Raw genomic sequence first — 27,580 nt, forward strand, 5'->3', positions numbered from 1 at the left:
TTCAGCTTTTATGAAAAAAGAGCAAGAGAAACAGCAGGTATGAAGAGCTGCAATTTTAAAATCTCACACCAAATCATGCAGTCTTCATCCCTGCCAGAATTTATCTAGAAACAAAGGAGGTGATTTGTCTGAGGTGGGACTTGATCTGAGCGTTTCAAATAAGAGTAGGTGACACAGAGAAATACGTTTCATAAGAGCTAACTATTAAAATGTGTTTGTAGCTTAAAAAAAGGTAATGAAGTTGGTGGTAACCTGCTTAGAGCATATTTCAGCATGTTATTTTTGCTTAGTATATGTGTGGCATGGTGTGGTTTTTCTGGGTTTTTTTAAAGCATAATTCTGTGTGTGTATCTGAAGGCCAGCATCAGGAGGATGGGCAGCAGCGGGGGCTTGAGTGGATCCTGTGGTGATAGGAATGGTGGAAATAGATGCTCAGTGCCGGATGAAAGCCTTTTTATTTGCAAGCTGACTGGCAGCTATTATTAAACACTTGATCCCCTGTCCTTTAAATTAGCCAGTGGAACAATGCCATTGGCAGACTGCCTGAGTAAAATGGCATCAAAGTACCTAGGGAAACTTCTCTGGGAAAAATTACAATTATTCAGCTTAACCCCCCATTTTCAGATGCAGAATCATCAATGAGGCTTAGAGGATTTAACCCTAAAATCCCAAGGAGAAACTCTAACCCCGTTGAATGCAAGGGACTGCAGTTTCACTATTAGCTTGAGTTGAAGCTGGGAGTTTATTGCTGTTCTTCCACTGGGTTGAAAGTATGCCTTTATCTGCAGAGAAATAGTAATGCTTTTTGCTTCCCCCACTTCATCACATGCCAGGTAGTCTTAACCATCTTGTTTGGCCATTCATTTTTTTTCTTATGCTCATCAATGGACAAAGGAATTGTACATACAATTTTATACATAAATCCTGATTGGGGATACCTGCTTCTGGTTGTATCAGGTTTAGCCCATTGTGGACAGCACAGCTGAGCCATTAAGAACACCGAATGACTGTTGCTCAGCTGAGAAAATTTCATAGTAGGTCACTTTTGCTGCCACCACAATAAAAAATTGTGAAACCTGGGAATTTCATTCAACACAGAAATAATTAGAAGCTTCAAGACAATCAGCAGGACTCAGATTCCTTAGCAATTTCAGGAGCAGCAAGAGGATAAGAGTGTGGATGTATTAACCCATGGCATCCTACTGGAAGCCTAACCTCTTGCCTAACCTGATGGTATAAAAGTTAGCAGGATTTTGTTAGATTCAGTCCCCCCGGTTGAAAAAAAAAAAACCCCAAACCAAAAAACCCCCAAACCAAAAAACCCCACCAAACCCAAAAAAAGAGTACAAGAGGTATTTGAGCTCTTGAAAGCAACTAACAATTTGTAGCCCTGCAGATGCTTGGTATAAGATCAGTTATTATGAGAGTACAGGGGTTTGGTGTTCAACTCTGCCAAAAATATATTAGATCATTTATATATCGATAAATAGATATTAAAAAAATAGGGCGTGTGAGCATCTATTTTTTACATAATGTTGCAATGAAATGTGAACCACTTGTTCCCAGGTCTTAAGCTGGACATCTGCATGAATTGCAGTGCTACTGTAAATATTTCTCAGCATGAACAGGTAGATGCTATCGGAAAAAACAGAACAAATTTTTAAGTTGCCAACATTGTCACAAAGTCTCCCTGCAGAATGAAGTTGTTTGACAAAGTGTTTCCCTGGTGATTTGGCTGCAGATGAAAATGTCTTCAGCAATAAAATTCCATGCTCGGGTCTCAGCTCTCTGTGCTCATCAATCAGCAAATGACATATCAAGGATCTTTTTTGCTGGATTAGTTAATATGGGGGGGAAAATATGTGAGACATTGATACTCCTTTGAATTTCTATACATAGGGATTTTTTTCCACTCTTAAATACACAGGGTTTTTTTTAAAAAAATATATATATTTTGTTGCCTACAGCTTCCTTTGGTAATCAATAGTGCTGCAGTAGGACTAATGTAAAACTATTTTTTATGTACACAGATTTTCTTGCCTGGAGATGATGCCTACTCTCAGAAAACCGCTGTCAATCATAGGAAAGGGAGAGCTGGGGGAAGGGTGAAGGAGAGATGTACGTTTGGTGACAGCATTTCTACTCTCAGTGCACTGTCCTTTGTGGCTTAATACAGTAATGTTTTGCTAATAAATGGCATTTTGTAGAATTTTTGTGGCTCTATGTGTTGTAAACGCAGTTTTGCTGGGGATAATCGTGTTCTGTGTCTGCTGATACTTTCATAAGGTATCATTAATGGCTTTAGAAAGTTCAGTTACACGGCTGCAAAGAAATAAATCACCTTATAGTTTAATTATCTCTAATATAACAGCAGCAAATATCTTGTGGGAAGCTGCCTCCTGTGTTACTAAATGACTGTCAATGATGAACCTGCTTTCCTTAAAGGATGCTCTATTAAGGAGATTGTTTGACAGTGTTTTATGCTACATCTGTTGCTGCCACTACTAAATTTTATAAAGGAATTTAAAATATGACAGATGTCAGTAATAACTTTTATTTCATGCCTACTTTTTAAGGAAAAAACCAGAACTTACTGCAATTCTCATGAAGATTTATATGAAATATTTTATATGAAATCCTTTTTAAATACTTTTAAAATATTTTTTTGAACGATGATATGGGATCGAGGGAAATATCTTAAAACACATTATAGCAGATCCCTTCTGTGTAGTGTGGGTCTGTCTGCTGAGGAAAATACTAAGAAGAGTCATTGATTTTCCTACTCCAGTGTCTCAAAACAGAGTCACTCCTATTCAGATCCAACCACCTGAGAGGCAAAAAGGGAGCACAGATGGAAAGATGAGTATCCTATATAAAAAAAAGAAGTGATAAAATGATGAGAAACAAGGAAAGGAAGGAAGAAAGCATAAAAGTGGTGCAGGAGGAAGACCAGTAAGAAGGCAAAGGCTGACGAGCTGGAAAGGGAAGAGAAATGGGAAGAGCCAAGATTCTTGACAGAGAAGATAAATGAGGAGAATCAGCTGATTAGGCAAAGGGAAGAGGTAGGAGGAAGTGCAGCAGTAGCAGAAAAATGGAGAATTTAGTAAAAGCAGAAATCAAGGACACCAAATAATCAAAGGATAGGATGTAGAAGGATATTGGCTGCCTTTTCCTCCCATTACCAATCAGTAGGTGAGAGACAGAGATGATGGACAAATGTCAAAGGCACAACCAACTTGTATTTTCTTGCTTGTCCTCTTCTTCAGGCTCTGGGTTTCCTTTGTGTGGTTTTGGTTCACCATGTTTACTTTGGGTAGACCGCACTTCCTTTAATACCACTGTATTGCTAACTCGGTGACTACTTTAAATTATTTGAATTGTATTCTTTTGGGATCACAGCTTGAACTAACAGGCTTTAAAATGGTTCTGAGCAATTTTGCATCATCTCTTTTCCTTGTGCTTCTAGAAAAGTGCAAGTTTCAGTACATCCCCTCCCCTCTTTTAATAGAGTAACTAGCAAATGCTTTGACTTGATAGCTCAAGCATGTGAGGGGTGTGCTAAGTACGGCGGTGCGTGATCTCAAGCATCTCCCTGTCCATAGGGTGGTGGGGTGGCTCCAGAAGAGGTACAGAGCTTCCAGGATCTAGGCATAGACACGCGAGTGTGCGCAGGGATGCGGAACCCTTGGCTGTGCTGCGGCCCACCCTTTCATTTGCCAGCTAGCAAAGGCTAGCCAGCACGGGAGGATAAAAGAGCAAGGCTTTTTGAGTGGTAAACCCCCGGTACATTTTTGTTCTCCAGAAGAGGGTGGATTGGGGAGTGTGCCCTGCGCTTTTCTTTGGGCAATTTCCTTACAGCAGTGGTTCACATGTTGTTAACACTTTACAGGGTAATGGGTAGGTTGTTAACTAATGGCTGTTTTCAGCCTCTAACTTGTAGGCTATAACAATAAGAATACATTTTATTTCAAAGGGTGTTTTTTTTAAAGGAAAAAATGATTTTTTTGCTGAATTCAGGAGGTGGGAGTTAGGCAGCACTTAATGCATTGAATGCGGTGAGAGAAAATTTGAGCATAAGGTACAGAGACATGTAGGTTGGGTTTGGATGAACACATTTGTGTGTGGAAAATTATATACTGCCTCAACGAAAATGACTTTTTCCTTCTGAAAGAAAATGTTGTTTTCTCCCATGTAGTGAGAGAAGTTACAGATCTCCCATTGTAGCATGTGTAGTTGTTATCCCCATACACGTAAACAGCAGTACTATTAAACTAATTTTTGCAAAAATTATGGAAGACTCCTTCAAAAAAGTGTCTTTCTTCCTTCAAACTTTTTATTTTATGTGCAGATTATTTTATCTTGAAGCTGTGAACCCCTGACCTGTTCTTCATTGTTCTGACAGAATTAAAAAATACATCACCAGTGTATTCCCGTCCTTACTAAAAAAAATTTCCAAATTAAAAAAAAAAATATTCAGAAAGGCTGTGAGAATATCTGATCTAAAGTTGCCAGTACTGAAATAATATTTCAAGAATATAGTAAAAAATCAGTAAGAACAGAATCAAGTCAAAGGAAATCTTGTTGTTTCTCCCAGGCCAGGATTAATATAAATAGAGCATGGGTGTAATGTGAGGAATAACAACATATAGTCACAGCCCAATTAAATAAAATAGCAAGTAAGGGAGATGTATCCTGGCAAAAATCTAGATCAAAGGAAAGCCCTGCTATTTGTCCTTGCCTCACTGTTTTTATTTTGGCTATCTACAGCTGATCTTCCATACCTTTACTTAACAAGGACAGCTTTTGAAAGGGAAAGCTGCTCACAAGAACCAGGATTTTCAAGAGAAGGTCCTCAGTCTGCCTCCAGTCTACTTAGAGATACTTGCACGACGTACTCTCTGTTTGGTTTTGATTTTGGCTCTTTTACCTGGTCCCCAGTGGGACCACATTTGGGACAGCCATGGGTTTGTGACACAGGGCAGTGGAACTGTGTCAAAGATCTGGGGAGATCAGCAGGGAGTAAAACTCAGTTTTTTAGAAACATTGCACAGGGAAAAGAGGCAATTCTTAAAACAGCTCAGATGAATGAGTGCAGAGCGAGCCCCGAGTCGGCTGGTGCTGTTTGCAGGATGATGGGTGTTGCCATAGTGACCGAGAAAGGGGGGAACAGAGGAGTTTTGAAGAGAATATCAGCTGGGGCTTCAGTAATGCTAACTTAGCATGTGATGTCTGCCAAAGAGCCCCGCTGGGGAGACGGGCAGTAATGTGGTATGAGAGCACTGAGGTCACCCGGCGGCTGCTAGCAAGCGACTGAAGTTGTGGCTCGGACGGATGGGGAGGTGGTGGAAATAAACTCGCCTCGTGTTCACAAATGCAAGTTATTCCCAAGTTATCTATTGGCATGTTTCCTACCAGAGTAATTGCTTCTGCTTCCTCTCCCATTCCTGAAAATACTGGGTTTAATTCTAACAGTGACTGCTATGGAGGCAATTCCCAGGTCCTCTGTGTCTTGAGAGTACCACCCTTGCATCCCAGAGGCTGCATGGGCTCTCCTGCCCTGGCTGCCTAGTTTTCTTGGCAAATGAAAAAAATGGAAAAGTAGCCATGGGCTGACCTTTTCCTTGTGCGTCAGGAGTAGTTTTGTGCTCTTTGTAGTTTTTCTTCTGTTGATTCAGGGAAAATGCAAAGTTGACATCTGTGGTTGGTTTGTGTTAGGGGAACAGATTAGGAAGGCGGGTTACCTGCACAAGTCTCTTCACTGGGGTCTTGCATCTGTGCTGTTAGGACCTAACATGGATCTTCATAGCCAGACACTAAGCGATACTTGTAGGCAGCTCACTGGACCTAGTGCTTATCCCTTGAGACTGGGGACCCACCCACTCTCTTCATGGAGCTGCAAATTTCTCACAAAGCATGAGGCCAGTTGGTGTGTTTGGAGCCAGGTTACTTCTCTCTTCAAGCATATAGTTTGAGCTGTATTATGTCTATACTTCACAGTAAGTCACTATCCAGGATTTGCACTAAAAAACCTTATTTTTGCTTAAATAAGAATTACTGTCTTTTACTAAATACATGAAGCCCATCAAGTGGGTACAGTACTAAAGATGTTGAGTGAATGAATCATGGGCAGGAAGGAACATCAGGACAGAGTTTCTCTCTATAGAATGGAATCAGAATCTGGACAAGGCTAAGGACTGCTCGAGATCAAGATATATGACTGCTCTAATACAAAGTAAATAGCATTTTTAAAATTAATGTCCTTGGCATTGGCTATGTTAATACTTCCCTTTTGCAACATTTATTTTTTCATTAACGGGGCTAATGTGACTGAAAGATGGATGTGAAGAAGTGACAAGCATCATGTACGTTTAAACGGGGAAGGGTCTGCTGCAGTCGGTGCTCGTGCTGAACATGCTTGGTCTTGAAGTAATGGTACTGACAAACATAGACCAAGGAGAACTTGCACAGCATTTGGGGGATATGCTCCTTGCATCAGTCAAGAGCCCCGCCATGATATTCTGTTCTATACTGTAAGAGCTCCCTGAATTCACATGGTCTGTATACTTACCTATTCCTTCATTCCCTCCATGCTCCCTTTCTTCACTAAAGTGAGAGTTGACTCTGTGTTTCTTGCAGTATTCCAGTGTTGTCCTCTTTTTCTTATGCCAAGGTCAGCTGCTTTTCCATACATGAAGCTTTGTGTGTCTCTTCATCCCTCTTTTGTCCATATAGCTCTTCCTTCCTCTCTTCCATCCTTTCCCTAGCTCAGTCTTTCTTCCTCTCCCTGAGGCAATTTGTTCTGAATGTCAGCATTTCTAAACTTCTAAACTGGGAGCAAATACTGTGAGGACATGGAGGAAAGGGGGGGATCCTTAATGCTGGCAAAGAAGGTGGCAGCCACCTGCTGGCTCTCTGATCTATAGGTCATTACCCACAGACCTGCATGGCTGAAACAGCTGCATCTGCTTAACTGCAAGAGGTCTCAAACCCTGTGCATATATGTACCTCTCCTCTTTTATTTTCCTGTTTTCATCAAAATCAATATGATGTTGCCCATTGCCTACAACATTCCCTGAAATGTTGGAATTCATCAAATAATCCAGTGTCGTGAAATTATCTTGCAATAGACAAACGCACGGAAAAATGCCACTCAGCCAACAATCATAACATCCAGGGATGAAAACTACCCTACTCTACTCATAGGTCATCTGTCCCTCAGCACAGTTGTTTTTCCAGGCTAGACTGAATATCTGATGGTTTTCTTACAAAGCTGTTCTACAGGCTGATCTGATACCTCCTTGGTAATTGGGGCTGACCATTATTCTGTGGGTCTCCCTTCCATTGTGCTTCTTCCTCACCACTCTGTGTCAGCTTTGCACGGGCTTGTGGGCTTTGAGTGATGACGGTGTTTTCTCCACAACACATATGCATGTCCCTCTGTGTAGTTACACGTTATGATTCATACTGTCTGATTTGTGTGGGGTTTTTTAGTTACAAAAATGGATTGATCTATTTTCTTTCTTTTACGTTTTTCCTCTGGCTTGGGTTTCCCATGCCTCCATCGCATTAAATCTGGTAACCAAACAGCTGCATAGTCAGGTTAACTTGCTGACCTGACAGAAAGCATGCACCCCGAAAATAAACATTTTTCTAGAGCAGTGTAACTACGGTGCTGGGAAGTGGTCTGAGCAAACTATGCCATGAGCACTAGACCAGGTAAAGGTGGTGAAGTTGGTGTACCTTTTGGCTTTGGTTGCTGGGGTTTAGTTTTGTTTATTTTGAATGTGCAGTGTGGGTTTGGATTTGTGGTTTTTGGTTTGGGTTTTTTTGGTTTGGTTTGGTTGGGGGTTTTTATGAAGGGATATATTTGTGTTTTGTTAGGCAGGAAACTAGTAAAACAGAAAAGGGAAAGCTTGAATAGAAAGAAATATGAGTGGTTCTGGAATTTGTTTCTTTTGATTTTCAGTGTAAAGTATCTCAAAAAGACTTTTAGTTGGGAAGTTGATGTAGAGCATAAAGAAACACTTGAGTATAGTAGTGTTTAACTTTTGAATTAAGTATTTTTCATTAATACAAAAGTATGTTCTATATATTTCGGTTTGGATTTCAATCTTGATCCAGTTCACTTGCTGTGATAAAAACTGCAGTCCACTGAAGCCCCGAAGAGATTCATAGAGAGCAGTTGTTCGCTGTAGTATCATTTCTCAAAGATAAATTATGCAGCAGTAAAGACAAGTTCATAAACTTTATTGTATTGCTTTACTAGCAGTGCTTTAGGTACTACCAGCAGGGCAAATTCAATGCTAAGGCCTTCCCCAAGGTTTATTAAACTGTCTTAGAAGCTGTCAGTGTAATTTTTTTTTCCTTTTTAGGATATTTTTCTAAGCTCAGTAGTGGGAGGGGGGAAGAAGAGGGTGGTCTTTTTTCTTGACCTTTGGTTAATCTTTCCGACGTCCTACTTACACTAGCATGTAAAAGAATCATACTATAAGAAAAAAATGATACTCTTTAAACTTGATTGACTCAAACACATGTAGCTTTTTATAGGCTTGCCATTTTTCTTCAATAGCACGCATCTTTGTCATAGTTTTAAAATTATCTAGAAATAGTGCGGTTACAGTTCTTAAAATTATGTGCAGCTATGAGCAATATGTACTATCCACATTTTCCATATGTTGAGACAATGTTCTAGTTCCATGTATACAGTAAAAAAATTACCAGTGATAAACAGTCAATCGAGTGGAACTGTACCTTAATTGAATACTGAAAAAATCAGGATCAAAGTACTTCATATTTGTATTCAAAAGAATTTTAAGAAAAAATGTTCGTTAGGCCCTTATGTGGTAACCCTGAAATACTAGGTCTTTCTGACCTTTGCAAACTGTACTAGTATGCAATAGTGGCACCAGAGGATTTATGGCTGTTTGCCTTTAATTGATTCATTTTTTTCTTAAGAATTTCAGAAGATCTTTAAGCAGCTATCATTTTCACCATTTATCTCTGGGTTTCCTTTTAGGAAGAATGTAGGGATGTTGAACTGTTGATGTTCTAGCTGATGTTGCAGTCTCTTTGGAGATGTAGTTCAAACTGCAAGTTACAAGACTGAAAGACTTAAAGAAAGATAAGAGGAAGAGCTTATGTCTTCACTGCCCATGCAGGTTTATCTTTTACAGCATAATAGCTGTTCTCCTGTAAAACCCAAGGCACAGATTTTTTTTTTGGCACAATATCTCTAGGTGAGCTAAGTCCTAGGGAACTGCCTAGCTACACCATGGTAAATACAGCTTTGTCACTGTGAAGGTGTTACGGAGAGCGAGCAAACAAAAGCTACTTCTCTTGCAGTAAAAATCTTATTTTGACTGTAAAGCATAGGCAGGCAGAGAGCTGATACCTAGCCTTTGAGTCATATTTTAACTCCCACTGCCTTTAGCTAAGACCTAACAGGTGAGCATCAAGAATTCAAGCGTGATCTCAAGAGTGCAAGCACAGTCATTGCGAAAGGGACCAGATGTTCCCCCTATATTGGAGCAGCCATGTGGATCTCAAATCTCGTCAATCCTCTTTCTGAATCCTATTTTCTAGAGCATATGCTAATCAAGTGGGTGAGCTGTCTGGAAACGCCATTAGAAAGCAACCTGTCCACAGTGCAGTTGTTCAACTGGGGATGCATCTATTCTGTATTTGAACACATGCTCTGAAAACATCTGTTGGTTGGCTTAGAGCACTGAGCAGTGAGCTGACGGTAGCTGGGTGCTTGAGTGAAAATACAGCACTGTCTCACCGATGGGTGCTGGAAAATACATTACCTGATGAGACTGAGGAAAGCAAGCCATCTTCTCTGTATGCCCTCACTTTGGCGCCAGGCAGCTTTCTGACTTTGGGGGACCCAAGTGTTTAAGCTACATGAGCCCCTCTCTGCTGATGCTGCTCATTTTGTTTGTCAGTCAGTAGTAGAAAGCAGCCGAAAACACATTGCCAAATTCTCCAGGGCCTGAGTATCTGCATACAACTGTTGTGTCTGGGCAGAGTTGGTATTTATAAGAGCTCTGGGGTGGTGAAGAAATGAGGCATCCTGTGTGAGGGAGAAGATGTTTTAAGCCCTAAAGAGGGATTGATTTGTGGTTATTATTGCTGCCTTTGATCTGCCAACAGGGATCTGAAACCAATCCACTAGAGCAGCACAAGTCTGATATATAGTGCCAGATGGAGATGCCAGAATAGGTTACTCCTGCTGTCTTTGATGCTGCCTTATCATGAAGTGATAAAACAGGTAGTACAAAGCAAAGCAGGCAAGGGTTAGGAGCGTGTGCGCTGCAGGAATGCTGCTGGCTGTGTGAAGTGACTGCCAGTTGTTAGAGCCACTGCAGGATCAATTAGCCTTTCACAGCATTATCCTAACCCGATGAGAGGCTGAGGGACCCGACCGCACGGAGCAGTTAGTTGGCGTACAGAATTGAACATCATTGGGTACTTCCATGCTAAGTTGAGGGAATAGAAAATGCAGACTCCCTGTATTTCAAAAGTAATCCCATAAGCACAAATGGCCATAGAAGTGAAAAAACGTGTTTTCTATAAGGACTTTTATTCACCGTTGAGTTCATACCCTACCTATGAAGTGCATCAAAAATTAATCTGGTTTTAAAATGTTGTGCTGTAAGCAGCGAATATGGTCTAGCTGCTGAGATGTTGGTGGGATTTTACCACTTCTGGCTTCATTTTGTTTAGAAATCAGAGCAATTTGGGGCTTAGTACAGCTATTATTTCTCTATAGATCATGTAAGTCAGCAAGCTCATTGCATAAGAAGAGCTTTATATAGATGCTGGATCAATTGGCAGCAAGTTGTCAATAAATGTATCTTCTAGACACTGTGCAATTGACAGGCTAATGAAGTGCTTTCTCGGTGGCAGAGAGCTGTTGACAAGTCTTTTGCCACTTTGCTTTTCCCACTCCTGCATTTCTCATAAATCCGCTCCATGCCGCAAGCTTGGGGAATACCAGGGTGGTTTCACAAGTAAGGGGGTGCTGTTGGCTACCTTGTGTGCATGGGCTGGGATTTGGCAAATGTGTTAGTAGCCTGTGTGTTGAGGAACCAGAAAGTAGGGACAGTAGTCCAAGGACCACGTTTTCCCTCTCTGCAATGCGTTTTCCAACATGTTTTTAAGACAACGCTGAGTAGATGTCCTGCAGTTATCCTCCAAGACTGCAGCTTGGGGTTTGGCGCCGCATTGCACTCTTTCTGCCTTTGTTGCTGCTTCGTGACACTTAGACTGATTCAGTGCAAGTGGTTTCAACTCCATGTTCCTTTTCCTCTTGCCCAGAAGCAGGTGAAACCACTGGTTTATTTTACATCACTCTTGAAGGCTCCCATGGTTGCCTTTTGCAAATGTCTGATGATTGAGTAAACTAGTTCTTGTCCTTTTAAGTAAAAGTTCCATATTTGTTCCTCTAACTCATGAGTATATGTAAGCACCAGCGATTTTGGATGAGTGCTGCCTACCTATGGCAAAAAGATGTTCAGCAAAACCAGATCAGAGTGGTATGCATAATCCCACCTTCCTTGTATGAGAAACTCTTTTGGTTAATGCGTGCATTAAGAAGTTTACAGAGTGACTCATTGGCCTTAGCTATTACTAGCACATAATTTTCACTCCAGTGTTCATAGCCAGCCTAGATGTTGTTCACATGTTGCTGTATAGTTTGGGGCTTGTGAGCTGTACTGCAAGTGTAGTTTGCCTGTTTGCTTGCATGCATAATAATGGCCACGTGTAGATGATTTAAATAACAAAGAACGTGCTGTTTGATTGACATTGTAAAGATGTGTTTGGTTTTGCACAGTTTCCAAGATATGCCTTAGTTGCTAACACTAATTACAACAGAAATTATTATGAAACCTCTATTGTAATTCTTAAGTAATCTTTGCACTTCCCAAGTCACATAGTCAGCTAAAATAAGGAACGCAGGTGATTTCCAAGAAGTCTGTGATGAGACCTGTCTCACGGGGTAGCCCATGCTGCCCAGTGTGCACTAGTGGATTTCCAGTTGTCAGGAATAGATTGCATGACCTTAAGGGCCAAACCTTGCACCTACTGAAATCAGAAGCAAAACTTGTATTGATTTTGTTGAAATCAAAATCAGGCTGACAGTATATTGCCATTTCATCTTGAAGGACATCAGGGGAAAAGAAAGCCTTTCAAAAGGCTCTATGTTCTTCACCCTGTGGGCCTTGAAAGACAACTTGGGAAGCAACCTGCGAAGTTGTGCAGATTGGATGACATCAGAACTTACTGATGTCAGTGTAACTGCTGTTTTCCAAAGGGGTGGTCAGCTTCTTGCTTAGCAAGAGGGAAGGCAGCCAATGTAAAAATCTGCAATGGAGCAGGAACAAGGATTCACATAGCAAGTGAGACTTCTTGTCTCTCCCAGCTCATCCAGCACTATGGAACATAAATCTAGGAAAAACACTGCTGTCAGGAAAACATGAGAATACCACAGTTTGTTTCTGGTGGACGAAAGGAAGCCCAACCCTTCGCTCAAGGTGTTAATGGCATGAAAAAATATTATGTGATTTTCCTGTTGTTTCAGAACTGCCTCCAACTTTAGGCAAGTTTATTTTACAGAACAAAGCTTTAAGAAGGAGGACAAACTAAAACAGAAATGGTAAATATTCAAACAAATGTTAGCATCAGGAGCTGGTTCAGTTTGCTGATTGCTCAGTTTCAGCGTGGTCTGAGTAATGAAGAGCTGACCAGTGAGCCTAGTTTGGTGTAATTCCCTGAGTACTCTTGAAGCATAACAAACCCAGAAAGACTGTAATGAAAAATAATAGAAAGGTAGCTGGGGGCTTAACTTATGATCTTTGCTCATTACAGTAAGCGACATTTTCATTGCAGTGTTACCATAAAGATTATTTGCTGCCACATAACATAGGTCCCTCCTGAAAAGATTCTGGAACAGCTTTGTTGGCACAGTAAAAGCCATGGAAAAATGCCAAAGATTTGCTTAAAACCCAGTAATTGTTTGCCAAATATTAATGGTGTGATACTTTGTTCAAAACTGGCTGGAAAATGGGGTGAATAGGCTGTATCATTTTATTACATGGTATCTGTGTGACCATCTTTGGTCTTCTGCAGTAGATGTATATAACTGAAAAACCCTTGTATTGATATTTTTTGCTTCCATAATGAAGTACTTGGTCTAGGGCTTTGAAAATTCCAGCATTTTAACATGAATGGTGACAATGATTTTGAAATTGGCTTTGAATCTCCTAGCTCGTTTGCATGTATGTGGACCTGTCTGAGCACAGCTCATCAGAGTGTCTGGAAGATTGAGATCATTGGCACGTTTGTGCCAGTGTTGACCGGGGGTAGTTGAAAGGGCTGTATTTAGGAACTGGAAAGAGGTTTCACAAGGAAGATGGCAAAACTCAATATTCGCATTGACCTGTTATGTATGTTCAAAAATTCAATCCAAGACGGTTCTCCTGGAACAGCCTTTCTGGAAAGTATAACCAACAGGAGTCAAACAAAGCTGACTCAGGTGACTGGGTGAAATTGGATTGTCTGTGATGTATAGCACTTCAGATGTGGTCCTTTGTGTCAAAAAAGTGAAGTGAGTTTCCTCATTTCTTCACCTTTTTCCTGGGAGTGCTTTTGATCAGCCAGATCCAGTGGGCTGGAGGAGCCAGGGCATTCCTCCACCAATGGCAGTGAGCAGCTGCTCCATATCCCTGTTCCCTTGTCCTGCCAGTAGCAAGGCTAACCACAAATCCAGGACATGTATATGCACATGGCCAGCCATGAACAGATTAGCATGACAGGAGGACAGATGGCCACATAAACACAGAGAGGGCAAACAACAGCCAGACTGCATTTCTAGGGATCAGTGCTCAGGGAAAACCCTGTGTCAGGGATCCCTCTGGTACCTGGCTCACAAATCTTGATGTTTCAAGTATCAGGACCCCAGACGCAGTCTTACCAGCCTACAGCCTCTCAGCCTCCCTGAGAGCTGGTCCCAGACCCTTGGTCTCTCCAGTATCCGGGACTCAGTCCGTCCTAGTGACCAGCTAGTCTGGCTTGAACTTTGCTGATGGGTCGTGCATGCATGCTGTCAGAACAGAGAGCACACTCACACAGAAAACAGTTAGGGTTTAGGTAGGACAAAGTGGAGGTGATTTGGTGCAGAGCTTAGCCAAACAAGTCTTCTGACCAGCCTCCTGCTTGCGTGCTGTTGGTCTCATTTATTCCCCGCCTGATCCTCTCTCCATTTTCCTGCACTTGTTCTCTGCCACTCACCTTGATTCCTCCCTTCCACTCTCTTCGTCCTTCCCCTTAGCTTCTCATAAGTCCTGTATAATCCTTCATACTTGTGCTCAATTCCAAGCCTCCCCCTAAGCATCCCACAGTAAGTCCCACGCCCCCTTTACACAGCGGTCCCCAGAGCTCACACAGCCTTCCAGAGTTTCTTGTGTTGGGTCACGCAAGTGGGTTGTGCAGGGCGACCAGGGCTTAGTCCTTCACCTTTGAGGGTCTCAGGAGTGGTGATTCAGGGGGGTTGGGTTGGTTGAGTTTCCCACTGTGTCACTGTGTCCCTCGTCACTGTTCAGTCTTTGTGTCTATTTTGAGGAGCCATTAGGCAGCTGGCTCTGCAGCCGGTAGGGATGACAAAGGTGGACACCCTGGGAGAGGCATGTGAGCCAGCCCAGCAGAGCAGGGCAGCTATATAAACCCTGCGGGTGGAGAATTGCAGTCCCCTAAATTTTCTCCTTTCTACTGCCAGTGAAATTGGTCATCCTCAGTGTGCAGCAGAGCAGGCTCAGATTAACTCAGACACTCAGTTTTGCTAAAAAAAAAAAGAGAAAAAAAGAGACTCTGCGTATCAGTATTTCCCCAGAGTCCCTTCTCCACATTTTATTGGTACACTTTGTCTACTTACTGTAAAAGACATACATACCTGCCAGACATAGAATAACTTAAAGAAAGTTCCTTGGCTTGCACTTAGCTATTTTTACCCTCTGCTTTCCTTTTTTTTAACATTAATTAGGTGCACAGCAAAATGCATGTAGTAAATCAATAATAAAGATTATGTAAGGAGGATTTATCTGAGCAGCAAGCCCCTTCGTGTAGCATTCAAAAAGGAAAATGAGCACTGGTTTACTTAAGCCCAAAGGACTCCATGTGGACAACAACATTAAAATAACATAAGAATGAAGAAGACTGGCTGGCTGGCTCCAGGAAGGTGTCTGTGCTGCACGCCAGTATGTTTTCTGCACTGTGTTCGCTGCCTGTCCAGGGCTAGTCTGAGAGTGGGCAGGTGGCCCTGACTGTGGTCCCAACAACGTGGTTTGGTGAAATGGAGCAAACTTGATTTATCTACTGCATGCTCATGGAATTACAAATACATAAAGACAGGCGTTGTGATCATACAGATGACTTCAGTAAACAGAACACACTTCTTCCTCACTTCAGTAGTCTCTTACCTTCTTGCTGGTGCATTTTTCTCTGCAGCCACCTGTTCTGGCTTCTGCCAAAGAAGCTGAGCCTGCTCATGCAGATTCTGTGGCTGTTAATTGCTTTTGATTCATTAGGTGGAGGATGTCGTTTGTTCTAGTGGATACCTCAGGCCTCAGGGTTTGCAGCTGATGCCCATATCTGGCACTAAACTCTTTTTTCTGGTCATATGTAAGCAGGAAAGTACCATTTGATATGTGAAAAGAAAACAAGGGGAAAAATATTCCACTGCAATCTGTGGGAATTCTCAGCTGTGAGGAGACCTATGAAGTTTCTCCATGCCTGGGGTTGGATCCAGGGACTGGTCTGCACATGTAGGCTGGACCACTCACCCATCCATTCGAAATGGACCGTGAGAAGGGAGATCAGCCCTCCCAGATGCGCTTGAAGATGTGAGTCCCAGTGAGAAATTCTTGATAATTGAGATAGTCTGATAGGACTCTATCCAGGTGCAGAAAGAAATCATTCTCTCCCTGGTCCACTCAGGCTAGCTGGGGCTTGTTTTATCAGCCTAATAGATTCTTTAGATGAAGTCTTAATTCATGTTTGCCTCTCTTTTTAAAGAAATAAGCATAAGCACGTCCTCTCCTTTCCATCTTTGTGATAGTTCCATGAAGGTCCCCCTTGTGTGTCTCTGGCTTTGTACCACAGCTGAGATTTTCAGTGCTGGGCTCCCTGGGTGTGTTAGGTCTTACCTTCAGAAAGCAGATGCCGGTGTTCCATGTGCTTTCAAAACCCTCTCTGCCAAAAGCCACATTTCTTGTAAGGTCTTTCAAGCTGGGTATGCAAAGCCAGTTTTGCAAATCTTGGCCTGTATGTTTTCCTTTAAAAAAGACTTCTTTTTTTGCTAGGTTTCTATGAGCTTCCAGCTGTGATCCCCTAACAAGCCTCTCATTTAAAGTACTTGCTTCAAAAGGCTGCTAGCCTCAGAGAATGTAAGGAGAAGGCTTTCTTTTATCACTGTATATTAATTAAAGAAATGCCTAACACCTACTTGGAATTCCTTTCTGGAAAAAAATAACTAGTTCTCCTTAACATGCAAGATGGTCAGTTCAAAGAAGCAGGGATTAAATTAACCAGTTTAAGAGCAGATGTGTCTGGCAGAATTAAAATTATCCAGGAATTGCCAGCCCTGTAGGAGAGCAGGTGTTTGTAAATCGTAGTTACCTCGGCTCAAATCTCCCCACACAGACACATCTGCCCCAAGGTGTCTCCTTATACATCCGACCGGACTGTGTTCCCTTTACAACGGCTGTGTTTGGGCTGCTCAGTCGTCATGGTGGGACTGATGATGTATTGTGAGGAGCACCACAGGGAGCTCCTGAGCTCAGGCCAGAGGTCCCTCTGGTCAGGGCCCATCTCCGACAGTAACCTGTAGGGAAAGAGGGTGGGAAACGTGGTACATAGAGGTGGAGTCGTTCTCTTCTTCAGCTATATGGTGCAGCAAACATAAAGGGAAGAGACTGGGGTTGAGGCATCCGGCAGAAGGGAGCCCTGTGGGGAACTGAATGATGAAGTGGCCAGTAGGAGACACATGGGATGGGTGGGCTTATTTTGGAGGATGCACATTCTACACAGTCGCTGAGACGGTAAGCTCCAGGACAGTTTTGGCAGAATGCTTTTTTTTGCTTATTGAGATTTGGAGTGTTTTTAGGCAGGAATTCACAGTAAGTCAACGTTGGACTGTATGACTCAGCAGAGTCTGTAATATAAGGTAGCTAACAGCTTGTGAGAGCATGCAAAGTGGGAACAGAGAAGGAGTGGTTGCTTTGGGTGGACTTCATCTAGCATTTTAAAATATCTAAACATGAGCGTCTGCATGTCAGCTAGCTGCCCACTGTCCGCTGTAGTTGGTGAAAATCTGTAGCAGAGTATAGCAACTAAGCATCTCAACAGCAGACACTTGTATTTGGTCACCCAAAAAGCTCTCTACTCCACTGGCTTCATTAGCTGGATCTCCACTGACTGCAACATGGGCTTGGATACCCAGCTCCCCACCTGTACTGAATCCTCTCCTTCTTATCTAATTCAGACTCCAAAAAATGAATCTAGCTACAAAAAAGAGCTAAACCAAGATGGGAAGAGGTGATCAGTTCCCCTGCAGAGCACTTCTTGGGGTTAAGACCCCAGAAAGCACTTGAGGGGATTAGGGATTTCTGGTGATGCAGAAAGTCTCTTTGAAAGGTGAAGTGCAGGGCTTGGGGGGATTAGGGAGGGTGATGCCAGGGCAAACTCTGCAGGAACTTTGGGTTATGAAGATTATTGGGGCAGGTGAAGGGAATGGAAAAATACCACGGGTTGTTACGCTTTGGAGTGTCTTGGGGCTGGGCTCTGGAGTGTGGAGGTTTGGGGCAGTCTGAAGTATTAGGCATATTAGAGTGTGAGTGGGCAACAGAGGAAGATAAACTGTTACAGACCTAAAAACACCGGAGCAATTTTACAACACATTAAGAGCTGCAGGTTTAGTAGCCCAGAGGCTGTTGCAGTGTAGCAGGGATGCAGCACCGCCAGCACCTGCCCCCTTCAACCAGTCAGCCCTGCCTCCGTTTTGGAGCATGAGGAGTGAGCTGGTACGCAGACAGATGACAGGCCAAAGCTGAGTGTTTTGAAGAAACTTGCAGAGAGCTTCACATGATGAACATCTCTGACACTGCTGCCATCTGCTCTCAGAGCGCTTGCAAACAAGGGGCAAAAAATTAGCTGAATAAAATGAGTCATTCTTGTCTGTTCTTCCTTATTAAGAATCCTAAAACTTCAGCTTGCCATCCGAGTGTGCATGTATACCAGATATTCATTTCACTTATCCATGCGATGTTCCTCTTAATTTAAATCATCTGACTTATGTCACAGAGAATAAAAATAAATTATTGGTAAACTACCAAAATAATGTGATACTTGGAAAGTAATTTTAATCCCTGCTATTTTCCCTCACTGGTACATTACTGGCAAATGAGACTCCAGTATCTGCCCCCTTCCTGGGAGAAGATGTGGTTTGAGGAGGTGACGTGTTAGCAGCTCCCACAGAAGAAAAGGCCAGTCTCAGTCGCTCAGAGGGGATACCAGAAGCAGCAATAAGCTATGCAAAAATTGCCAGGGCAAAAGCATCTTGCAGCATGTGCTTCCGAATTGTAACTAATACAGGCTAGCTGGCACATATCAGTCTTGCAGGCAGCTCTTTCAGCTTTGGGTCTCTAGTGATATCAGCAGTGATTGAGCCTTTCCCCTCCTGCTTCAGCAGCTGGGGCTGGGGACTGTCCTGGTGAGGTTGCTGGTAAATACCCACATATGAAGCTGAGTCTGAGCATTAAATACACACCTGAACCTGAGCTCGAGTTTTTGGAAAGCGAGCAGCGCTGGAGTGTTTCACCTTTGTTTCTCAGACTACAGTACATACCTGGAGGTAGCATCTCTCCAGGATCGTATTTAGCTGTGCACATCCCTTTCATTCTGCATACTAGACCCTGTAGGTCTATTACAGACATAAAGCAAGAGCAATGTATTTCTTATGGCTCATTCATGAAATCCTCTTTCAAATTGCTTAAACTCAAGAAAACCAATGCATGCATCAAACACTTTACATTAGTACACCAGCTTACACAAGTTGCTCTTTCAATCTCTGGGAGTATGTAGCTTTCAGCTAGTGAGTGTTTTGTTGTACAAGAGAGAAAAATTCAAGGCAGTTGTGCTGAAGGCGGTTTTTGAAAGTGGCTCTTTTGAACTTTATGAATTTTAACTATGGTTCTTTTTTAAATTCAGAGGTTTTGGTAGCAAGACTGTATGCTTTCAAGTTACAAGGCTCCATGCCTGATCTTATGATGTAAATTGCAACATGTAGCAATTTGTAGTTTAATTTAGAAGGATCACCTACTTTCCTAAATGCTTAAGTAATGTGGCAGGCTGTGGTTATTGATTCTCTCTGAATTTATTACAAGAAAGCTGTATTCACTCTTTCCTCTTGGGAATGCCCCTCCTGAACTGCATGCTTGCTAGTGACAGCTTAGACCCCTGATACATAACCAAAGACCTTGCCTAATATCCTTGCAAGTGCTCGGGGAATTTTTATTAAGTAAAAGCATCATTAAAGTAGACAGAATGATGAAGTTTAATGAGCATCTTTCTCACTTGATATTGTTAGTTTTGCTGCAGCAGCCATAGTGCTCTCATTTGTTACTTCCAGTGGGGCAGATAGAGAATGCAGAGAGATTTTGTTTATGTTTATATTTGCATACAAAGAAACATTTATGTTCATGAGAGATACTTACTTTGAAAAATATATATATAAGGAAAGAAAGCAACTGGAAATCTGAGGGCTCTCTGCATTTTCAGTCTTGCATTTAATCTCCCCTTTCACTTCAACATAATGAGAAGGCTGCATGCAATACTGTGGCTGCTAAGTCTACAAAGGTTCAGCAATTTGTGAACTGTGGTTGTAATAACTAGCTTCTGACTGTTGCTGCAAACCACAAATATCTCAAATACTTATTTGCACTCCAGATTTTATTCTTCAGGTGAGGTTTTGGTCAGCAAGCTGTGTATACTGTTCTGCTCAGAGCTATACCAGCCCCGTGAACAGGTGACGTTCCAAAATATCAAGTGTGAAGGTGCCGCCATGAATGTATTATCAGCACTTACCTCACAAATCTGCCGTGAAACAGTAGCCACAATCTGCCTCAATATTACTTTGTCTGTTTATGGAGACCATCTGCCTTCACTAAGGGTCTAGTCGTACAAACAGATAGATCAAGGTGCCGTCTCCTGGTAGATTACCATCCATCAGCTGAGCTGCATAACTGTCGGTGTGCGTATCTTAAGCTGACCTCCGCTGCTGAGGATGGTGTGCGAGTGTCTCTGCTTAACACGTTTGACTTCGCAGTGATGCCAGAGCAAGAGCATGTACGCAATGAGTTACTACAGCTTGGCTGACAGACGGTGACGTGCAAGCTATGGTTTCTGTGGCTGTATCCTTCCAGCAGGTATCGAAATCATTAAGGACTGTAGATGTAAACGCCACATCTATTACAGCCAAGGGTTTATAGGTTCCCATGTAATTCAGATAGTTGCTTCTCCGTGTGGATCAGCTCCATTATTTTTTTCTTTTCCTTTGAGTTTTTTTTCTTTTTTTTTTCCCTTGGGAGCTATAAAAGTGGTGTCTGTTGTTTTACCATTGAAGTTCATTGAAAATTGTGAATTCTCTTTTCCCTAGTGTAACAGAAGGCAAATTCTGTCCCAGAGGCATTATCACAGTCATTATTGTATTTAAATGTTGTTGTGACACCATATGTCTCCTCATATTTGATGTGTGCAAACACAAGAGAGAGTCCCTGTCTGTGAAGGCTTGTATAATCTAAATACGTCTGATCCTTGCTCTTTGCATAGAAGACTACTGTGATAGATTGTAAAGCACTTATCTTCAGTTGAGATAGCAATGTGCCGCTGAAACTTCCTTGAAATTTTGCCAGAGAAACCTAAGTAGATATATTTGATTTGCTTATTTCAAAACCAGTAATTATTTTCCTGGATGAAACTTTGATGCATGTGCCGATACAAGTGGTTGGACATGAGAATAAGTAACAAGAATATAGAAGTGCTGCAGATGTCTGCAACTGATACACATCTACTACTACTAACATAGTATTTGTATGGGGTGGAGGGAATTGCTGGAGCACCAATAGCTCTGAATATCATAAGGAGCAAGTATCAAAGAAAAACTGCTACCAAAAATACTGACAGGTCAACTGGGATTTTTACTGCTTAATGCATGCAGTGGCCCCTGGACCTCATTTCACAGTCAAAAAGCGTTGCCCAAGTAGACTTTACCAGAACTCTGAAGTTCATTCAGAATTGTCAGTATGCAGTTTCTGCACTTCAAAAGCATCTGTGTAGTCAGTGGAATTCCCACCACACCCTTTTACTTCAGAAAAAGTTCACTAATCTGGGCTCTGGCAGTCCACAAACTTGAACATTTGCACTGAGAAAGCAGGAAATGAGAGGCAGAATGAACACCAAAAGTGTCATCTGAGAGGGAAATTCATATAAAGTTTCCAAAGCAAAAAGGTGGAGCCTAAACCAAGCTGAGCAAAAAAAGGGTATGTAACACCTGAAAACCACTAAAGCTGTTATAGTTCTCTCTGCGTTGCCACTAACAGGGCAAAGGAGCTGCAAGGCAGCAGGAGGTGGAAGACAGGACAGTGACAGGGGACTTCTGTTCCCATCCACAAAGTTTTTTTGTGCTCAGATACAGTGGATCAGTGGATCCTCCGTTAATTCAGTGCTTAAAGTCCCAAATGGAGAATTCCTTATTGGTGAAAAAAACTCACATTCTACTCTAACGTAACATTATTTCTCTAGAGCCAAAAAACAACTGGAATGTTAGTTTAGCATTCAACTAACTATTGGTGTTCACAGATTTGAGCATGCATTTCCACTTCTCTGTCGCTAACTTCTCAGAGTTAAAAAATTATTGCTGACAGTGGTTCAAATGCTGCACTGCATATCATTCAGAACAAGATGCTGCTTGTTCCCTGACTTTTTCTACCTTGAATTGGTTTCTAATGGGACAACCTCCTTGAATGACACTTCTGTGCTCTTCCGCAGTGATAGTATTTCCTGATACCAAAACATCTCCTTCCATATCTTCCCTCCCTCAACTCAGTTAACACCGTCCAAAACAGGACAGTTATTTAGGATGGATATTTGATTAGTACGCATACTGTGTACTTGGATAAAATATAGCCTTGTGCTGTTGGGGCTGTATCTCTTATGAAAAGAAAAATATGTGTACTGTCACTAATAGTAAGTATGCAGTTATCACAGAGGGTCAGGGCTTTCTGCATTCATCAGGAAATGGCATCTGATCCCTTGTTGACAGTAGGTGATGGCACACATAAAATTTCAGTAAGGTGAGGTAATGTCATAGTTTACATTTGTATTTTCCTTGAGCAAGGCTGTTTGGGTACAGTGCACCTTGACAGCAGCCTGTTTAGCAGCATGATGTAAAACTGCAGCTGTTGAGGAGGTGAAAGCGAGCGCTGCCTCTCCACCCCACCCTGTGAGAAACTCTCATCCCATTCCGCAGTCCAGGAACCCCAGGGTTGAAGTATCTTCCAACTACAGCAAAATAAAGCTCAGAGCAGCTGGTAGCTTTTAATCTCCTGACAGAGAATAGAATTAGAATAGAATAGAAAAGGTTATTTCAGTTGGAAGGACCTACAATGACCATCTAGTCCAACTGCCTGACCAGTTCAGGGCTGACCAAGTTAAAACGTGTTAATAAGGGCATTGTCCAAATGCCTCTTAAATACTGACAGGCTTGGGGCATCGACCACCTCTCTAGGAAGCCCGTTCCAGAGTTTGACCACCCTCTCAGTATAGAAATGCTTCCTCATGTCCAGTCTAAACCTCCCCTGGCGCAGCCTTGAACCATTCCCATGTGTCCTATCACTGGATCCCAGGGAGAAGAGATCAACACCTCCCTCTCCACTTTCCCTCCTCAGGCAGCTGTAGAGAGCAATGTATGTCTTAGCTAAAATCTCTGTGTACCTGACATAATTCAAGAGTATTTCTAGCTGTTTGGATCCTTGTTCAATGTCTCTTGCATACAGTTGACTGCATAGTCCACCAGGCCCTGTAGAAGAAGGAGGGCCCATCCTCTGCTGAAATTAGTTTCAGCCTGCAAAGAAAAAGAGGTCACTGTAAATAAAAGAGTCACTTTATCTCTGAGATACCCACCCAGGGCGATACGCACTGCAGAACTGTGTATCAGGTCATGCTTTCTGAATAAGCAACGACATACCATGAGTAACTAAGTCTGTCCCAACACGACTAAGCAAAAGTAGCAAAAGGATCTGTGCCTGGTCCTTGTTTGCAGCAAGGGCTGGACAGACATGCAAGCTACATACATGGACTGCGGCAGGGGAAGAGTGCATGTGAGGGTGTGTGTGATGGACCAGTGCAGCTCGCCTGCGACAGCTGGGACCTTCTGCGTGCCCCAGACACATGAAAATGCAGGACCTGCATTCTGTGGCAACAGTGCTGACAGCCACCCATCCAGATTTTGACACATCAAAAGGCAATTCTTGGAAGACTCAAGAGTTTCTCAACCCCAAGCCCCTGGATCTGTCCTCTTTCTTGACAAAGTCCACCAAAAGGTAGAGGTGCAGTGACACAAGGAAGGCTCCTATGGGAACCAGTGCCGTTATCTTCTTCAGGAGCAGAATTCCTATCAAGTGGTAGAAATTAGTGACTGGCAACAGCTTAGTATGGGATTGGGGTGGACACTCACCAGGATTGGGCTGAAGTATTAGCATGGGGACACCTTTCAGAGGGCTTTCAGTATTGGTGTCAACGTTGCCAGTGTTTATACAGCTGAATGAGCAGAAACAAAGCTCGTCTCTGTTCCCTTCTAGATACACTGACACCCCCGCAAAGTACATCTTCAAAAAGCACTTTATGTCAATAAGGGAAGTTAAGTTTGAGCTGTGTTTATTTTGGGTAGGTTTTTAATTTAGTTTAATCAGGATTACTCATAAATTATCTATTAATTACTATGTGATATTTAGCAAGATCCTCTCAGCCATGTAGTCTATTTAGCTTTGCTGTGAATGCTAGCCATCTTAATTGTAGGATACTTTGTCAACATTTAATCAGTGGTACTTACTAATGTGGCATTGATGTGTTGGTAGCTGTCCCAGTACTATCAATCATGTGTGAGCAGCAAAGGCGGCTGTGACACCATTGCTCTCTGTCACATTATCAAGCCCTTGGGTTTTCTAGTTAGGGATGATGCTCACTTTGCTCTAAGTGGGCACTCTATCTCTCCAGTTCAACCCAATTTTTGTCATTGTCGACTTGAATACATATCCTTGCAGCCTTCTGAGCCTTAATCCCATAACTGCAGAATAAAGGTTGCTAGTTTCTGAAGGCAAAACTGCTCGCTCCTTCACTGCTCCAAAGGCCTGCTCTTCCCGATGTTACTCTCCTGATAAGTCACGAAAAAACCTACTGTTAGGGACCGCAGCATGAGATCTAACAGAAACTTCAGTGTGTTGAGACAAAATAAATAGAATGACCTTCCTTTTTTCATTTCTAGTAACTAGATGCATTGTTTAACATGCTGCAGAGTAAAAGCCTGTGTTTAATGGTTGTATCACAGATACTCTTTGTCTCATTTCCTTACAGTCTTTATGGCAGACACATGCAGGCGAATCCTGAACCTCCAAAGAAGAACAATGACAAGTCAAAGAAGATCAGCCGTAAGCCCCTGGCAGCCAAGAACAAATAAGTCCCTGGTTCCTGCCTCTGTTTTTATCTTTTACATTGCTTTTGCATGTGACTGTAATATTCCTACGCATCTCCTGTTACTCATAAGAAAGCAGACACTAGAGGTAAAAGCAATTTACTATGTATACTGCTTTAGAAGGTACTGCTTAAGGAATACAAAATTACATATTCTCCTAATTATGGTGACATTTATGTAGCCATTTAATATATCACTGTCAAACACATTTTAGCTTTTCTATTTATATGTATATTAATGTCCTCTCTTCACATGTATCACGTCCTGTTAATATCAGGGGGTTTGCACCTATATTATACAATATTAAATTTCATATAATATTCCAAGTGATTTTAATAAAGGTCTTTATTTGTATTGTGTTTCGGTTTCTTCAGCTGGACTTCTGAATAGCAAATTCCTTGAGGAATGTATGTGTCCAGTTTCCTGCCATGTGTTAATTTCTTGTGTAGGAATGTGATAGCATTTTATCTGATACAAGTTAGTTGAAACGTAAAGCATTCTGTTCAAGGAGTGAAAAATTTTAATCAGTTTCTATTTCTTTTTTACATTGGTATGTCCTGCTTTTTTGCCTTGAAGGTTATTTTGAAATCAAGGAGTAGGGGAAGGGAGAGAGGAAAGAAAAAAAAAATTGTCTTTGTAAAGAGCTGCCAATTGCCAGGCTCAATTTGGGAAAAGAGAACTTTATTATTTGAAGAAAATGGTATTTCTGCCAATTTTTTAAGTGATTTTTTTTTTTAAGGCAGAAAACCCAAATAATGTATTTAATCTCTGCTGAAAGTGCTTGTATTGAAGAGCTGTTCCAAATGGCTTTTGAAAATGCCACAGGTTCTATATTTATCTGTACAAAGCCAGCACCACAACCAAGCTCAGAAGCCACAAGTTGTTTAACATCTCAAATAGCTTCAGGTCTTACCAGTGGGGAAGAAAAAACTAAAATCTGCAGACAGTGATTTCCGAACAATTTTAGTCTTAGCAGAGCAAAAGCTAACCAGGAAACTCAAGGAGCAAGAACAGATATTCATACCTAGGTAGCTTGTGTCAGGACCTTCCTGCCCTTGATTTCCAATTTCATGAATTTCGTACCTGAGCAAGCCAGTGCCGAGTTTCAGCTGCCATCTGGACAGCAAGCCAGGAAACATGCCCAGACTGCCGAAACAGGCCTGTTGTGTTCAGTGAGAGAAGAAGAGGTTTTAAATATCTCATGCTAGCAATTATACTTTCTACAAAAGCCATTTTGTATCTGAAGACTGTTAATCGGCACCAGCCTCTCGATCACATTTAGGATTACCTCAGCATTTAAGTAATACATGGTTGCCTTAGTCTGGGAATAAATGTATTGACATATATTTTGCAACAGATTTTTTGAATTGGCAAGCAGGGCTAGGAAGTTGGCATCAAGCTTTAGACACATTTTAAGTGGTCTTTGGTACTTCAGAAGAATGAGGCAGTCTTGGTAGGCAGATGGAAAACAGTAAAAATGGTAGACTTGTCAGGAACAGTCAATTCTATCTGTTGCAAGCTCTGCAGAGGATTTTCCAGACCTCTTGAGTGATCTGTCTAGGGGAACAGGTCCAGCTGAAACAGGCCCATGCAGGCACTAGGTTGGGTGCATGTTAAGAATTTACAGCAAAAACTGGCCCCTGGCTGGAATGCACACAATTAAATCTAGTGTAGGCGTTAACACGTGAGGGTACCTAATGACAATAATAATTGTGACAAAAAGCCCTGAAGAAATGCCAGTGAAATGTCAGAAGATCCCCAAACTATTATTGCAAATTCCTTTTAGAACAAAATAACTAGCAAGGGCACATCTATTGGGAAGGGGTGAAGGGGCTCTAGATCCTTCCCCCGATCTCCTTCCCTGGCGCTGAACGCTGGCCCAGCCCTCGGGGGTGGCAGTGCCCACGGGTCTGAGCCACTGCTCTCCTGACAGATGCCTGCAGCCGTGGCTAGACCCCTACTTTCAGGCTCGAAGATGTTTTATGTACGCTCACTTCCAGCTAAACTGGATTCGCCGCTCTTTTGAAATCTCCCCAGGTATACCTGGACGTGGTTGTCTGTGAGCAGGGTAGCAATACGGGTCTCCTTTGATTTGAACACAAATCCAGCCAGAGCTAAAGGCATCCGGGTGGTGTCTGAGGCTGCATCCGTCACCTGCTCTGTGTCTTGGGGTTTAGAAAGAGAGAGGTTGCTACAGGGCTACAAGGGTTTCAAAACATGGAGTAGAATCTCTAATGTAAAAATAAAAGCTCGTTGGGGAAGGCCTGATAATGTTATTGGTGGGAAGCTACAGCACCGCTTTAAAATAAGCTGCTGATTTTCAAGCATTAGTCAGATTTCCATTAACTGCTGTTGCAAATTTTGAAAGTGTTGAAAGACTCGTGCAAGCTCTCCTCTGCAGGGTTTCAAAGTATTGATTGCAGCATTCCTGGGTGTTCATAGCAAAAAAATCCACCCAACCTTCCCACTTCTTCCCCCATGAAGGGAGGAAGAAACACAGTTTTGACAAGCAAAAGCAAGAATGAAGGGTCTGGGGAAGAATAAGTGAAAGGCGTAAAGATGAGAAGGATAAAAGAAATCCTAAAGGGAGAAGTATTATTATGCTGAAGATGGTGGCAGATGGGGAAAGAAGAAGTTTCTTGAAAAGAAAGATGAAAAAGTAAGATAATGATCTGAAGAGATGACGAAAAACTGAAATGTATAAAGCTTTACCAACAGAAACAAAATGGGAGGCAAAGGAGTGCTCTTCAGAGGCTCAGGGCAGAATAAAAGACATGG

The 27,580-nt window shown here is 42.2% G+C and overlaps 1 protein-coding gene across 2 annotated transcripts in view; it reads left to right on the top strand.

Moving 5' to 3' along the window:
- Positions 1–25,137, top strand: part of RSU1 (Ras suppressor protein 1) — a 114,924-nt gene extending 89,787 nt beyond the window's left edge. For both annotated transcript variants that reach the window (XM_075705558.1, XM_075705559.1), the window contains exon 9: positions 24,685–25,137. In XM_075705558.1, coding sequence (XP_075561673.1) covers positions 24,685–24,787 — 103 coding nt within the window. In that variant the 3' untranslated portion in view covers positions 24,788–25,137. The remainder of the gene's footprint in view (positions 1–24,684) is intronic.
- The last annotated feature ends 2,443 nt before the right edge of the window (positions 25,138–27,580 follow it).

Source organism: Pelecanus crispus, chromosome 2 (assembly GCF_030463565.1).
Source record: "Pelecanus crispus isolate bPelCri1 chromosome 2, bPelCri1.pri, whole genome shotgun sequence".
In the NCBI taxonomy this organism is placed as follows: domain Eukaryota; kingdom Metazoa; phylum Chordata; class Aves; order Pelecaniformes; family Pelecanidae; genus Pelecanus; species Pelecanus crispus.